Raw genomic sequence first — 16,065 nt, forward strand, 5'->3', positions numbered from 1 at the left:
ATACTGGCTAGGAACATAGCATCATTCTCAGAGAAACCTCAGATTCCAGGTTGATCCCCTTAGTGATCCCTATTGCTGGTATATTTCCATATAATTTAGGAGAGAGAAAGGAGCAGGGACATCAGACTCTTCTGTTTATTATCTCAAAGTGGAGCCAGTGTTTCTCCATAATCATAGGTGAGCGTGTGTGTGTAGAGGGGGGCACTGTGAAATGATATTTGGCAGGGAGGCAGTTGCCAAGTTATTCCTGGGTGCACAGCAACCCTAGTCTAGAGCAGCAGTTGCTAACTGGGCACGGGGTTCAGCTGAGGCTTCTGAGCTGGAATGAGAGTCATAGTTCCCATAGTCCTGGGATGGGCTGGCTACGGGGTGAGTCTTAGTTCCAAGGTGATTCTGCAATGGGCATGTTGGGAATAGCATGACATGGCTGTAGCAATCACCCACCATCCCTAGCAAAAGAAACTTTGGGAATTAACATTACTCTTAGTCACACAATTACACATGCGAGCCACACAAATACTTCTATCCCAAATGGAAATTTTAAAATTTATTGTAGAATTACTATCAAGAACACATGTTAATTGCAGTGTCACTATCAAGAATACACACACACACACAGAGCTGAAGTTAAGAGCAACATATAAGGAATATTGCGGGATTAGTCAAAAACTAGTCTTCCAGGAGGCTCAGGAGGTTAAAAAGTAATGGGATGACAGATGTGAGATTCTGTTGGTAGGCAGAATGTTGAACCTTGGCAAGAAGGGCAGAAAGGGGGTACTTCTGGTGAACTGAGTGCAAACTGAGAACTAATGACATCGCACAGTTCTGAAGGGCTATTTCTAGTAGTAATTCATTATAAGACCTGCAGACTAGGGAACTGTGTGTGGCTGGTATGGACAGGGGAGACAGACATGAGAAAACAATTCTCTAACAATGTATCTTAATGTAATAAGCAAGACTACCTTGTTCAGCAAGCTCAGATTGGGGAACTCTTCCCCTTCCACCCTTTTCCCCATCATGACTACCATTCCAGGCTTCCTCCTCTCTGTTCCTTTCCCTCCTTTCTGTTTCAGCTCAGGGGTCAGGGAGCTCTCTGAGAGTGGAGCTATCTGCACCCTGGCCCACTTTCCTCACTGCCTTCTTTGAATTCTGACGCTGGCAACAAAATGCTGCTTATGCCTGAAGGGCTGTCCCTTAGCAAGCGGCCCAATTCCTTCTCAAAACATTCGGCTGCTTGCAGCAGATATCCATTCTTCTTGTGAGTTAATCCTTGGAGATACCAAGAATTTGGTGCATTTTGTGGAAGCTGATTTTCAGCTACGTTCTGTGGTTGGCATTTCTCCTTTTCTTTCTCAGTTGATTTTATGCTTATGGACAAATCCTTTAAATAATGTTGAACAGGAGTGTCTTCAGACTTCCCATGATACTCCTGAAAGTTGCAAGAGAGCTGATGGAATTGTTTCATCTCAGCATTGGGCAGCTCCTTGTTGAAAGCTGTCTGATAACATTCTGTTTCTGGCTCAGCGAGATCAGAATACGCATTCAGAGGATTTAGTACCTTCTCAATAGCTTTTTTTGAATAGTCTCTAGCATATTTGCTTAGTTCTTCTATCTTCTCTCTATTCCAGCTAGCGTTAGAATACCCTGTGTTCTCAATTTGTCTGACTTTCGCAGTATAGCAGCATGAAATCAGGTAACAGAGGTGGCCATTGTTTGGCATGGATTCCAATGCTTTTTTTAACAGTTCAATAGCTTTGTCTAGATCACCTTTCTTTTGGTAAAATTTGGCTGCACTGTGAAGGATGTCAGTTTGGCAAGGAGCTTTCTCCAGGGCCTCTATAACCAATGGTTCCCCTTCAGCTTCTTTATTGATCTTTTGCAATTTCAGGGCCAAGAGAACTTTGATATACTGGTTGTCAGGACTGAGCTCAATGGCCTGCTTCAGAACACTGACAGGGCACTGCTTCTGTGGTTTATCATCCAGACAGTACATCGCAATTGCCAGTCCAGAGGAGAATTCTGGGTTCTTGGGTTTCTCTTCCAGAGCCTTCTCAAAACAAACCTTCGCCCTTTCATTCCACTTTCCTCCACATTGTAGCAGTGTCCAACCTTCTTCAGAGTCAAGCTCAGGACACTCAATACTGTAAGGGTTTGAAAACTTCTCGCATAGGTGTTTTACCTTGTCTACATATACCTGAGCTTCTGAGAACCTGCCTAGGTGATAGTAGACCCAGGCGTAGTTTCCCCAGGTGACCAGACTTCGGATTTCTACCTGGTCAGTGCGCTCTCGTTGGATTAATTCTTCAGCTTGCTGTAAGCATTCCAGGGCTGCCTCGTTTTGACCGTGCAGGTGTTTTATGTAGGCCAACAAGTTGTACGTGGTAGCTTTGCACTCAGTGTTTAAAAATTCAATCTGGTTACGCACTCTATCTTCTAGATCATGTGAGAGACTGTCTTTCTGAAATAAATTCCAAGTGAAATGGCATTTCAGCTGTGGAAGAATTTTCTCCAGAGAGTTCTTGCTGACCTCACTGTGGAGAAAATAAAATGGTCACTGTGATATACACCTGCCAAGTAGTGCACCCTGTCATGTGTGCCAACCTGACAGCCATGAGATGCTCAGATATTTAGTTAAACATTAGTTCTGGGCATGTCCGTGAGGGTATTCCTGGAAGAGATTAGCATTTGAATTAGTAAACTGAGTAAAGCAGATTACCCTCCCCAACATCCAATCCGTTGAGGGACTAGACAGAGGAAGGGTGAATTTGCTCTCTCTGCCTAGTTTCTTGAGCTGGGGCATTGCTCTTCTCCTTCCTTCAGACTGGGACTTTTACCATCACACTTCTGGATTCTCAAGCCTTCAAACTTGGACTGAAACTTACATCATTAAGTCCTGTAGTTCTTAGGCTTTTGGACTCAGAATGGAACTACACCATCAGCTTTCCTGGGTCTGCAGCTAGCAGACAGTGGATCATGGTATGTCTGTTTCCATAATCATGTGAGCCAATTTCTCACAATGAATCTCTCTCTCTAACATACACACACACACACACACACACACACACACACACACACACACAGATAGATATACAGATAGATAGCTATTTGAGAATATTTTAACAAATAAGGGCAGTACAAAAAATTTGATATGGGAAGTAAAAAAAAAAGCGGAAGAAAATAAATTACAAATTAGGTAGAAATAATACAAAAGAAGGTTAAAATTCTCAATGAGGAAAACTAAAAGGTGTCCAGTTGTATAAAGATTCTTCCCTTGCAAGAAATAGGCATAAAGCTGAAGACCTAGTTTGGTTTCTCTGCTGAAAACATGCAAAATAACTTAGAAAAGCCAGCCAAGGTGAAATGTGAGCCCATTACTTGTAGCTGCCTACTTCTGATCTGAGAAGAGTTGATGACTACAGCACAAGGAAAAGCAGATGGTAGGGCAGCCAAAAGTTTCTATCCTACGTCAATCTTTAAGTAAAAGCTGAAGAAAAACAAGCCCTTAGTGAAGTCTGAGTTCTGCAGTTGTCTGACTGAATTTCCTCCATTGTAGTCCTCAAAATAGTTTACTTCTTGGCCAGCAAAGACACAGAAGAGCCTGAAACAACTGTCTTTAGCTGCCTCTTCTCAGCTTCTGTGGGTTGGGCCTGATATCAATGAGCAGCATATTAAATATCGGTTCTGTTTTTCTGGAGAACCTGACAACCCTAAGTTTTCCTAGACAGAAGAGCAGGTGCTTTCTTCTTGCTTCTTGGACTCTCCTTTTTATAGCTGTGGTCTGTGCAAGAACGCACAAAGCACAACCCTTCCTCTGTGTGAGCAGATATATAGGAGGTGAGGTGAGGTGAATGAGAGAATAGTGAGATCTCTTTTGTCCCGCTCAGGACTAAGTCAGGGTTCAGTCCTCAAACATTCTGGGTAAGATTTATTTAGTCACTCAATGAGTCTTTACGGGGCTACCTTTTTTGTGTCACTTTGTTAGTTTTGGGAGACGCTAAGTAAAATTAAGTTTATCCTAGCCCTCTCTGCCCCCAGGAGCTCAAAGTCTGGTTAGAAGGAGTCGTGAAAATAAACAAAATCCCAGGGATGTTTGCCACCATGCTATGTGATTTAGTCCTTTTCCCTTCATCTTTTCCACCACTTCTGTATGGTCACACACAGACCCATGAAGTCTGATTGATTGAAGCAGTCTCCCTGACATAAGCCAGATCCCCAGAGAGAATAAATTTGTTTCAAGAAACGAACAAAATTGGCAAATTTGTGTTTTGTTGTTGGAAGAAACTGAGGGAGATCACTGCCTTATTTATTGATAAATAGGTTATACAAGTTCACAAAGTATATTCTCATATTTTCTAGGTCTTGAGGCGTATTTTACTAAGTTTGTGCTGCTTTCTTACCAGTAGATGCTTGGCACCATAGGACTGAAAAGAACCTCCCCAAATCATTAAAACCAGTGTTGACTATGTTTTTGATTTCACAGACCAGTATAATTTCAGAAAAATTATAAACCAAATAGGGCTGCCAACTTATCTGGTAATACAAGGACATGGAAAGAACTTTCATCCCCAAAGACACCAACCATCTATTCTTACCAACGTTTTATTAGGGAGAGAGGGAGGGAGGGAGGAAGAGAGAGAGAGACAGAGAGAGAGAGAGAGAAAGGAAACATTTTTATTATTATTGACAATAGTCCATAACTGTCAATAATCACTTTAAATGTAAATGCACTAAATTCTCCAATCAAAAAGACGTATAGTGGCTAAACGGATAAAAAACAAGACCAAACTCTATGCTGCCTTCAGCTTTAAGGATACACGCAGACTGAAAGTGAGGCAACGGGAAAGATATTCCATACACATCAAAATAAGTTCAGGGGCAGCTATACTTATACTGGACAAAACAGACTTTAAGCCACAGACTGTAAGAAGAGATGAAGGTCACTGTATAATAATGAAGGGTCAATACAAGAAGAGGATATAACATTTATACATAGTTATGAACCCAACATACAAGCACCTAAATATATAAAGCAAATACTAATAGATCGAAAAAGAGAAATAGCTAGTAATATAATAATTGTAGGGGACTTCAATACCCCTTTTCAATAATGGCTAGATCGTCAGATAGAAAATCAATAACAAAACATTGACATGTTGGACCAGATAAAATTAGGCATTTACAGAACATTTCATCCAACAGCAGCGGAACATACACTCTTCTCAAGCGCACATGGAACATTCTACTAGACCATGTTAGGCCATGAAGTAAGTCTTAATAAAATTTAAGAAGAGTAACATTATATCAAGCATTTTTTTCCATCCAGTATTATTCGGACATAAAAAAGAAGAAAATTCTGCCATTTGACAACATTGATGGCCCTTAAGGACATTGTGCTAAAAGAAATAAGCCAGAGAAATAGAAATACCGAATATGACTTACATGTAGAATCAAAAGAAATAAAAATTAAAAAAAATCAAACTCACAGAAACAGAATAGTAAAATGGCTGCTAGGGGTAAAGGGTGGAGGAAATAGGAAGAGGTCCTTAAAGAGGTACAAACTTTCAGCTGTGAGATGAACAAAGTATGATGCTTTAATGTATAACTGGTGACTATAGTTGATGACGCTGTACTGTATAACTGAAATTTCTGAGAAAGTAGAATTTAAATGTTCTTCTACTCCCCCAAAAAGAATATGTGAGGTAATGAATGTGTTAATTAACTAGATCGAGGGGGAATCCTTTCACAATGTTTATGTATATCAAATCACTACGACATAAATATCTTACAATTTTTATGTCAATTATACCTCGATAAGGCTGAATTTTCAAAAATTTTCCTTAGCAATTCTTATCACTTTTTCCTCTATGTGTAAGTACATGAAATACTCTGCTTTTTCTTTACCTTCGGGTTTTCATTATATATTTATTATATGTTAATTGACATATTTATGATATTAACATATTTAACTGAGTAGATCAAAACAAAACATCTGAAGATAATTCCGATTTAATAAAAAACACTAATGTCTTTCTAAAAATCAATACGCCATTTGTCAAGATTTCCTCACTTACTAATTTATATCGTGTGCTTAAAAGTTGCTCTAAATATTCTTAATATGTACATGTGCAAAATGTAATAAATCACTGAACAATAATTAAATTCAGATATTTAAAGGGAAGACAAGGAAGCAGGTAGAATGATGGCTGCAGTAACTTGATAGAATGTCTCTGTTCAGGTTCAACACGGGGAGTTGAATGCCCTTCCTACCTGGAGATTGCGTATCTGGCAGAAAACATTAAAAAGGTGGAAGTTCCTCTAGCCCAGGCAGAGATTTCTCAAGAGCCTCAAGTGCAGCCATGAGGTTTTGCTGACCAAAGCAGATACAGGCAGCATTGTTGCTCCTTGGGAAATAACTAGAATCAACCCATTTAGAGTCTTTCCTCCTTCTCCTGCTCACCGACTCCAGCGTAGATGCCACGTCTCCTTCCAGGGCCTTGTCAAAGCTATTACAAGAGCAATATCTTTAAATTTTCAGAAAGAGATCTCATTTAAATGGTAAGAGTAGGAGTTCCCAGGGAAATCTCTGAGGCAGCTGGTACCACAGATGCTCTGGTTACGGTCCAGCAGATTACACGAAGGAACAGGCAGACCTCATGCCCAGTTAGTTGGTCAGACCGGGCACAACCCATCACTTCGAAAAGTGAGCCAAGGAACTCTCCAGAGCAGTATTTCTTAAACTGTGCCCACGGACCAAATCACCTGAGGAGGGTGAGGTGTTGGACTCAGACCATACTGTGAGTAGCAAAGGTCCAGGAAGAGTTTTGGGAAGTGATCTCCAATCACCAGTTTTTCATCCCTAAAGCACCCCTCAAACAGGCAATCCTTGTTTTAGGTCAACATCCTTCTACCCCTCCCACTCCCCACACCGAGCTTCCTCCACTTACATTTACACACATACAAGGCAGGGAGCATTGAGTGTGTATAGAAAGTGACAGTGGTCCTCTTTAAATATGTATTCGCCACCCTCCCCCACCCCCACCACCCTGCTTAATTTCTGACCAGTCCAGATTTTAGAAATGCAGGGTCGAAAAATTGCATTCTAATAGAGCATTCCAGTTGGTTGTGATGCCAGACATTTGCAACACAGCTTGAGACTGCAACACTTTCTCCCTATTCACCGGGCCGTGGGGCGGAGTGCGGGGGTGGGGGTGGGGTGGGGTTGAGCAGATCAGTAAGAAGATATATTCTTTAGTTCTGAAAGATCAAACTGCAAGATAGAAGCCGCCTCTGTATGAACTGGAGTTTGTGGTGCTGAATTAGTCATTAGCACACTGCTGAGAAGTAAACATATTTTTAAAAGAACCACAACCGCCGCAGCAGAACTCATCAACCTCTGATTTAGTCTTATAAAATATTAAAAAAACAAAAGAGGGACCAGGACCTTCAGCAACTGTCTTCCAGGCCCCAGCCCTCATTGCCCAGATTCTGCTTGAAAGGAGCAGGTTTTCCTTCTAGGTTCTCCCAACAAGCCCCAGCTCATTCCCAGTTGCCAGCTACCAGTGCTACTGGGAGCACTTTCCTCAGTGTCCTTAGGCTGGCTGACTCTCTAAATAGAAAGAGTCACAGAAATAAAAGTGCATGAATTAGTAAGACATATTTATGATCAAGTTAGATAAATGCATATTTAACCTATAAACCAACACTGAAACAGCGTAATTCCAGAAGTTGCATGCAATAACAAGATTTGTGAGAAATTCTCTACTTCTTATCAGAGGATCAGGGTATATTTACCTCATGATGGCTATTCCCCTTCAATTCTGAGTAGCTGGGGTCCAGGCTGATCTTCTGTTCTGCTTGTAGATTGCAAGCAAGTGCGGAAGAGGTCGTGGCCACCTGGGCTTTCACAGAGTAGAAAAGGAAAATGAAGCTGATACAATGCTATTAGGGTTCCTGTTGAGAAATTGAAACAGTGTAAGAGCTGAGCTCACTCTCTGCAGGTTCTCAAAATGTGTTTGGAAGTTTGTAAAAAGGCACTACAGATGCTTTCCAGATCCTAGGCCCTACTTCCCAGAGATTATAATGCAATCTGGGGGTGGGCTTGTGCTCAGACACCTGCATTTTCACAAGCATCCTGGAATTTTTATTGCAGGAGTCCCGGTACCACATTTTGAGAGATGTTTGAAAAAAATCGTTTCTCATTTACTTGTGGGAGTTAATGTAGTGTACCAAACAGTGAGTCTGACGATCTAGAAGGAAAGTAATTTAAGGGCATCTGAATTTTGGGTATCTCTTTGACCAGCTCTGGGACATTTCTCGAATCACATCATTTAGTCTCATTTTCTTACTTTTAAAATGGCCTAGAATGAATTGCCTTTTCTCTTCCATCCAAATTACAGAAAACTACACTGTGAGGAGATCCATTTTTACCCTCATCTAAGGTGTGGCCCTAAGGAGTGGGTTGCCATCAAAGCGGTCCTCACTCTCCAAATAGGGACCCTGAGGGCCTAGTTCTTCCAGTCCCTGCCCTTTCTCTCTAACATGAGCATAATTAAAAGCATTAAGACATTTCATCCTTTTGGCCATTGTGCGTGGAGCCAGAGGATGCTTAGAACTAGATCTCAGCACCTCATTAATGATCCTGCTCTGATACCTACTCTCTATGAGACCTCTTGGGCAAGTAATTTGCCCTCTGAGCCCCCTTTTACTCACCTAGAAAATGAGGCAAAAAAAGAAAAAAAAAAGTTCTTTCTTCCTAGGGCTATTGGGAAGATGATAAGAGATAATGCATGTAAAGTGCTTACCAGAGAACACTACCAACATAGAAACTGTTACCGCCATGATTACTGGTATATTAGTGTTACAATTTTAAGTGAATCTTGATTGTGTAAAGAGAACAACAGATATCGTCAGTGGGTGGCGAAGAGGAGGGCACCCATCAGCCAGCCGGGCGGAGGCCTGGTGCGTCCTCGGGTGGTTTCTCACTTTGACAATTTGTAGCACTGCCGGGGAGAAGCAGCCAAACCTGTCAGGGGCCCTACAGCCTCTGGGAACAGGGCGTGTTGATGTGGGCTTCAGTCCAGCATACTCCGGGGAGCCGTCCTCAGACTTCCTCAGGTCAGTGACTTCGGACACACTCAAGCACAGGTCACTGCAGAACCTCTTGGGCAGACTGGCTACCAACGCTCTGGGCAGGACCAGATTTCCTGGTCCACCCTCCTGAGGCAGGGACAACTAACATTACTCATGATGAAGAGCCCAATTTATAGAAAAGGGTAACCCGAGGCACTTGGCAGTGAATTCCTCTTACCCTTCCTTCTAGCCCCAACCCCTAATTTGAGTTTGCAGAGCATTTGAGAAGCCCTTGGGTTTTCCTTTCCTTGAGTGATCACTACCATCCTTCTACCCAGGCAAATCAACCTCTCAATCCCTTCCCATGGTTTGATGGAAAAATCCTCTTTTTCTCTCAATTCTATCTCTCCTGAGGCTCTATGTGATGGCAGAACTCCAGCGAGTCAATATGCATTTTTTGAAAATCAAGTTTACTAAGATTATACTTTACATACAATAAAATGCACCAATTTTAAGTGTACAGTTTGATGAGTTTTGACAAATTTATGTACCCATGGAACCACCACCACTATCTCCTCATAGACTATTTGTATCATCTGCAGAGATCTCCCTGTATGCCTTCCTAGTCAATTCCAACCACCCTCCACCATTCCAGGCAACCTTTGCTCTGCTTTCCATCACTAGAGATTAGATCAGTATTAGAAAAGAGATTATGCCTTGAAGAGAAATTATTTTCTGCTGCTCACCAGCTCTCATCACAGGAATAAAAATCAACTTTAAGCTTTCAGTTTGTTTTCATACAAGAAATGAAAAAAATGTTCATCTGTAAGAATCGTTTCTTCCACTTGCCACCTTGAAGTGATGAAATTTTCAAGACAAAATTCCTCTCAATGTGAATTGGATTTGCACTACCAATTTCATCTTTAATAATAACTGCCGAAAAGAAATGCTTCCCTTTGAAATGACAAGAAGAAAGCCTTTCAGTCTTTCCAATTAAAACAACAACATTCATAAAGAGTAATTCCCTTAGGTCTAACATTGGATCGGCAAACTTTGTGCCTAAGTGGATCTAACCACTCTTGCCAAGCCTCCCTCTTATCCCAGCTCCCAGTGAATCAGCTGTTCCAGTGAACAGTTCTAGAAGTTCCAGAGAAAGCCACAGAAATAAAAAGTGCCCTTCATGATAAAGGCACCTTTAGTCTGTAAGCAACAGGACAAACTCAGGAACTTGTCTGAACCGGAGAAACAGCCTACAATTTGCATTCGAGATCAAAGGTGTTTATCCATTCTTATCTGACTGACCTCAAGAGGGCAATCTGTTTCTCTGCTGGTCTGAACAGCTGGGGTCCAAGCTGACTTGCTCTTCAGAAATCTTCCTGAGTCCACCTCAAGTAAACGCCAAAAGAGCTATTATAAAGGGGAAATGGGTGTGGAGGGAAAGGCATCAGCGGATGTTTTCTCTCTGTTTCTGAGTGATTGCCTTTTGTAAAAGGAAAACGAAACTGGAAACTGAAACTGATTTTAAATCAAGAGGAGAAAAGAAAACTCAGGCTTGAGGCAGCCACAACTAACATTACTCCTGGGAGCCCAATTTATAGAAAAAGGTAACCCGAGGCATTTGGCAGCGAATTCCTCTTACTCTTCATTCCTCCCTCAATGCCTAATTTGAGCCTGCAGAGCATTTGAGAGCCCTTGGGTTTTCCTTTCTGTTAGGACTCTTATGACTCAAAGTACATTCTTTAAATTATAACTGAAATTACAGCCAGTTCTCCTTCTGACCATATATCGAGGGTAGGCCCCAGGAAACTGCATTTTTAATAAAATCGGTGGGAGATTCAGACATAAGGGTTTCTGGGTCCACACGATGTGAAAAATTGTTCCAAAAATATTTTGTAAGAAGTAGTTTTGTCCAGTAAATTTATCTGTGGGTGTGGTTCCCAGGCCTGGCGGGTCCCAGGTCTGGCTGTGATCCAGGCTCACGGCGAGGAATAGGACCCCGGATTTAGAATGTTACATTAGTGTAGTAGGGCACCTGTGCCTAAAATAAGTAAACATAATTCACCTTATTGTATCACGCATGTGTGGCCGAATGCCACTATTGAACTCTGATATATGTGGAGCCATGTGGTCCCCTGGGCAGCAGATGGGGAGCCCTGGAAAGGGGAGCAGAAGAGCAGAAACAAAAGCGCACTCGCTGCAATAGAACTGCGCTCTGCACACTAAAGTTGGTGCCTGCCATTTCACTCTCATGTCGGCCTCTAATTTTGATTATTTCTTTTCTTCTCCTGACTTTAGGCTTTATTTGTTCTTCCTTTTCTAGTTTTTTAAGATGAAGCATTAGGTTGTTTATTTGGGCTCATTCTTATTTTTGGAGATAGGCCTGTAATGATATGAACTTTCCTCTTAGGACTGCTTTTGCTGTGTCCCAAAAGTTTTGATATGTTGTACTATCATTATCATTCGTTTCTATGTATCTCTTAATCTCTCTTTTTATTTCTTCTCTGACTCAGTTATTCTTCAGTAGCGTGTTGTTTAATCTCCATGTATTTGTGGTTCTTCCTGATTTCTTTTTGTGGTTGATCTCTAGTTTCAAAACATTATGATCAGAGAATATGGTTGGTATGATTTCAACCCTCTTATATTTGTTGAGGCTATCTCTGTATCCCAGTATGTAATCAATTATTGAGAATGTTCCACGTGCACTAGAGAAGAACGTATAAGCACTATTTTGAGATGGAAGGCTCTGTATATATCAATTATGTCCAGTTGGTCTAATGTGACATTTAAGGATGTTATTTCCTTATTGATTTTCTGTTTGGATGGTCCGTCCATCTCCGACAGTGGGGTATTTAGGTCTCCTACTACGATAGTGTTTTGGTCTGTTTCTCCCTTTAGTTCTGTTAGTAATTGCTTTACGTATTTCGGGGCTCCCTGATTGGGAGCATAGATATTAATAAGTGTTATGTCATCTTGGTGCATTTTTCTTTTTATCATTATGAAGTGTCCCTCAGTATCTTTCCTTACCTTTTTTATTTTGAAGTCTCTTTTGTCTATATTAGTACCTCTACTCTTGCTTTTCTCAGAATGCCATTTGCTTGAAATATCATTTTCCATCCTTTTACTTTGAGTCTATATTTGTCTTTGGGGCTGAGATGTGTCTCCTGGAAGCAACATATAGTTGGGTTTGTTTTTTGATCCATTCTGCAACTCTGTGCCTTTTTATTGGTGATTTCAGTCCATTTACATTTAGGGTGATTACTGAAATATGAGGTCTTCTTATAGCCATTTTATCTTTTGCTTTTTGGTAGCTTGGTGTTTCCATTGCTTCCTTGTCCTTGTGTTTCTGTTTTCTTTATTTTGGTTGGCTTTTGTCAGTTTTCTCTCTGGCTCTTCTCGTTTTATGTTATATCCTTCAGTTCTGAATCTTCTGTGTGTGGTTACCATTACGAATATGTAAAGGATAATTAGGTATATACAGTCGTCCATTTTATTCTGTGCGCCTTATCTCCATTCCCCTTTGCAAATCTGAATCTTTGAATCCTTCCCTTTTCAGTCACTGTTATCTCAATTTGTTCCTATGTATGTGGAATGTTCATTACTATCTTGTTATAACAATTCTCTTCTTATTATTTAAGCTTATAATGCCTTGTTCTTAGTAAGGGTTGCATTCCTCTGCTTCTATTTGCCTGATAGTTACTTTACTCCTAATTATGTATTTTTTTTGGTCTTTTTGTTTTAGGTGAGCTGACTCCTTTCACTGTTTCCTGTAGTGCAGGCCTCATTGTGGAGAATTCCCTCAATTTTTGTATGTCTGGAAAGGTTTTAACTTCCCCTTCATATCTAAAGGAAAGCTTAGCTGGATACATTATTCTAGGCTGGTAGTTCCTTTCACTTAATAGCTTAAATATTTGATTCCATTTTTTTCTGGTATATAAGGTCTGCGCTGAGAAGTCCGATGATAATCTAATGGGTTTTCCTTTATAAGTTACTGGTTTTTTTCTCTCTGGCTACCTTGAGAATTCTGTCTTTGTCATTGATTTTTGATAATTTTAATACAGTGTGTCTTGGTGAAGGCCTTTTTGGATTGAGATAATTGGCTCTTCTGTTTACTTCTTGAATTCCAAGCTCCAGCTCATTCCTTAGATTTGAGAAATTCTTGTCCACTATTTCTCTGAAAATACTTTCTAGTCTCTGCTCCTTTTCCTCGCCTTTGATAATGCCCATTATTCTTATATTTCCACTCCTGATAGTATCAGCTAGTTCTTGTATTTCTCTTTCATTATTTTTCATTCTTCGGTTTCTCTCTTCTTCCTTCTGATTTATTTCTAGATTTCTGTCTTCAATATCACTGATTCTTTCCTCTATTTGGTCGACTCTATTTCCCAAGCTTGTTTTTTCATTTTCCAACTCTTGCAGTGTGTTTTTTATCTCCAGAAGATCTACTCTGTCCTTTTTGAGGGTTTCAATCTCCTTGCTCTGCTCATCTAGTTGTTTTTTCAGTTCCTAAAATTGTTGATATGACTGTTTCAGAGCTCACTGAGTTTTTTCAGAAGTATCATCCTGAATTCTCTGTCATTTAAATTGCATATTTCTATGTCTGTAAACTTATTTTCTGGAGATTTTCCCCTTTCTTTCTGATATGCCTTGTCATCTTGGTTGTTCATGGTGTTTCATGGACTATTTCTCCACCTGGGCATTAATGGAAGTGTACTCTGCTGTTTTTCCAGAAAGAAAGTTTATTATATAAAGGTGTCTCTTTAGCCTGTTGCAAAGAAGGTGCCTTTCTTTTAGTTTCCAGTAGGCGGCGTCTAAACCTCTTGGATCCCTGCTTTATATAAAAATAATGCCTTTTTAATTTTCTTGTAGATATTAATCATGCTCACTATCCTCAGTTTTAGTCCCTGTCAATGTCAGTGACAATCTCAGCAGCGTTTGCTCAGATTCCCCTGGGGTCCACGTTTGGTCTCAGAGGGTATGGGTTGAAGGATGGAAATTGCAGCTCAACCTCGGTTTTGCAACTGGGGCGGTAAAAATCAACTGTTATTTCTCTGTGGTCCCACCTGCTTCTCTGCTTTGAGCCCTGATGACTGGGCCCTGCCGCCGGTGCATGGAACTCACAGCACTTCCAGGCAGGGCTGTTCAGGGGAGTCTCCGCACCTTCCCCTGCCCCCACTCTTGCAGGGAGTTTTGGGGCGGGGGGCTGAGAGAGGCAGCTTCTTTATTTCTCCCAATCCACAGCCCAACACCTGGGGTTCTGACCTATGGTAGTTCTTATGAGCAGATCCCACGCTCAGATGTGATAGTGTGCAGTATGGGTGTTTTGGGTTCAGTTTTAGATGTTCAGCTTATTGTTGTTTCAAGGGGAGAGATCTGAGGACATCTCTCACTCCACCATGTTTCCTAGAATCCTCCTTTTTTTTTCATTTTTAAAACATTTCTAAAAGAGATCAGAATGAAGCTCCCCAAAATACGCCACTTTGATATGTGGACTATTTTAAGCTGAAGGCAATTGAGACTCACGAACTCAAGAAAAACTTTACCTCTCTCTTAACTACCTGAAAGAAGTTAGGCACACAACAGTGCAAACTTAGAGGTTAAAAATAGAAGAATGAAAATGAAAGAAAAGGTTGCTTTCTTTATATGTACTTGTAATAAGAGTTTTTTTAAGTTATATTAAAATATAATTTGCACATGATAAAATTCACCCATTTAAATGATATAATTCAATAGTTTTAATGTAGGACAAGGCAAATTTTCCCGAGTTGGGGGAAGCTCAAGCTCTGCACCAAGAGAGAAAGGGCTCTTGATTGCGCACAGGAAAGAATTCAAGCACAGGCCAGAGTTAGGGGCAAAAAGAAAGTTTATTAGAGAAGAGGTAATGCTCCATAGACAGAGTGTGATCTCTTCTCAGAAACAAAGGAGAGAGCTGAGAGGGACAGAGAGAGAATCATGAGAAGGACAGAGGAAAGACCATGAGAGGAACCTCAGTGCTTGGGGAATTCAATTTATATATCATTCTTAGTCTCTATGAGTTCCAGTTTAAAAACTTTTGTTTATCTATTTTCCTTTGATAGTATAGGTATACAGTGTGAAAGATAAGAATATGTAATGTGAAAGGCCTTTTGGCAATTCTCAATCTTTGATCTATAGGTTGCTTGTGGTTTTAGCCTTAGGGAATGAATAATTGTGTGTGTGTGTGTGTGTGTGTGTGTGTGTGCGCCCGCGCACACGCACACACGTGTAGGGAGAGACTTAAGGACTGTTTTCCTGTTTTCTCTTCATGATATGGGTAAATGATTTGTTAGTAATCCTAGCAGAAATCTTCCTTTGTTCTGTAGGTTTCCTCGTGGTCTAGCCGTAGGGTCGATCAACACATTGCCTCCTCTGAATATAGCTTGATTTAACATTCGATTCTCTTGTTCTCTCCTTACATTGGTTTAAACATTTCACAGAGTTGTGCAACCATTATCACAATCAATTTTAGAATATTCTCATTACCCCTAAAAGAACCCCCTCCCCCCATCCTATTTGCTGCCACCACCAATCCTACTGAGAGGGGACATCACTTGTAAAATTCTTAATATTTTAGCAGGAGATGAAATGAGACATCTCTTGCAGTTAATCTTTTTAGTAAACCTAGTTAAGTTTTCTTCCTTCCTTTCTTTGGAAAAAGGCTCCCTCTCTCAAATCCTGATAATTGCCCTGGTGACTCAGATCTTCTGAATATTGATATGGGTCATCAGCCCATTGTTAAGCAGAAATGGTGTTAAGCCAGGCAGGGCCCTTAGAGTCTGGGGAGAAGGGGACTTTAAGCCAAAGGTCTTTCACTCTTTAAGAAATATATTAACCAACCCTGTTTCCCTTTACTCATTTAATAGGCAAATCAATAATGGAAATTAATAGATGTATGATTTAAATGATGAGTTTGTATCTTTTTCTTGTCTAGGGACTGAGATGACACTTCAGCAGGAAACCCAAGACCCTACCCTGACTGAG

General features: G+C 40.7%; 1 protein-coding gene and 1 pseudogene across 1 annotated transcript; one reads left to right on the plus strand and one right to left on the minus strand.

Annotated features, from left to right (window-relative positions):
• LOC120609342 (60S ribosomal protein L7-like 1) overlaps nucleotides 1-16,065 on the plus strand; it is a 59,322-nt pseudogene that overhangs the window by 3,068 nt on the left and 40,189 nt on the right.
• On the minus strand, nucleotides 518-10,584 carry IFIT3 (interferon induced protein with tetratricopeptide repeats 3). Its single transcript, XM_039871766.1, is given in 4 exon segments — nucleotides 518-1,125; nucleotides 1,127-2,531; nucleotides 7,792-7,950; nucleotides 10,372-10,584. Coding segments are annotated over 3 exon segments (1,461 nt in total). The 5' UTR covers nucleotides 7,797-7,950; nucleotides 10,372-10,584; the 3' UTR covers nucleotides 518-1,074.

This window comes from Pteropus medius, unplaced genomic scaffold, assembly GCF_902729225.1.
Source record: "Pteropus medius unplaced genomic scaffold, Ma_sr-lr_union100, whole genome shotgun sequence".
Lineage (NCBI taxonomy): Eukaryota > Metazoa > Chordata > Mammalia > Chiroptera > Pteropodidae > Pteropus > Pteropus medius.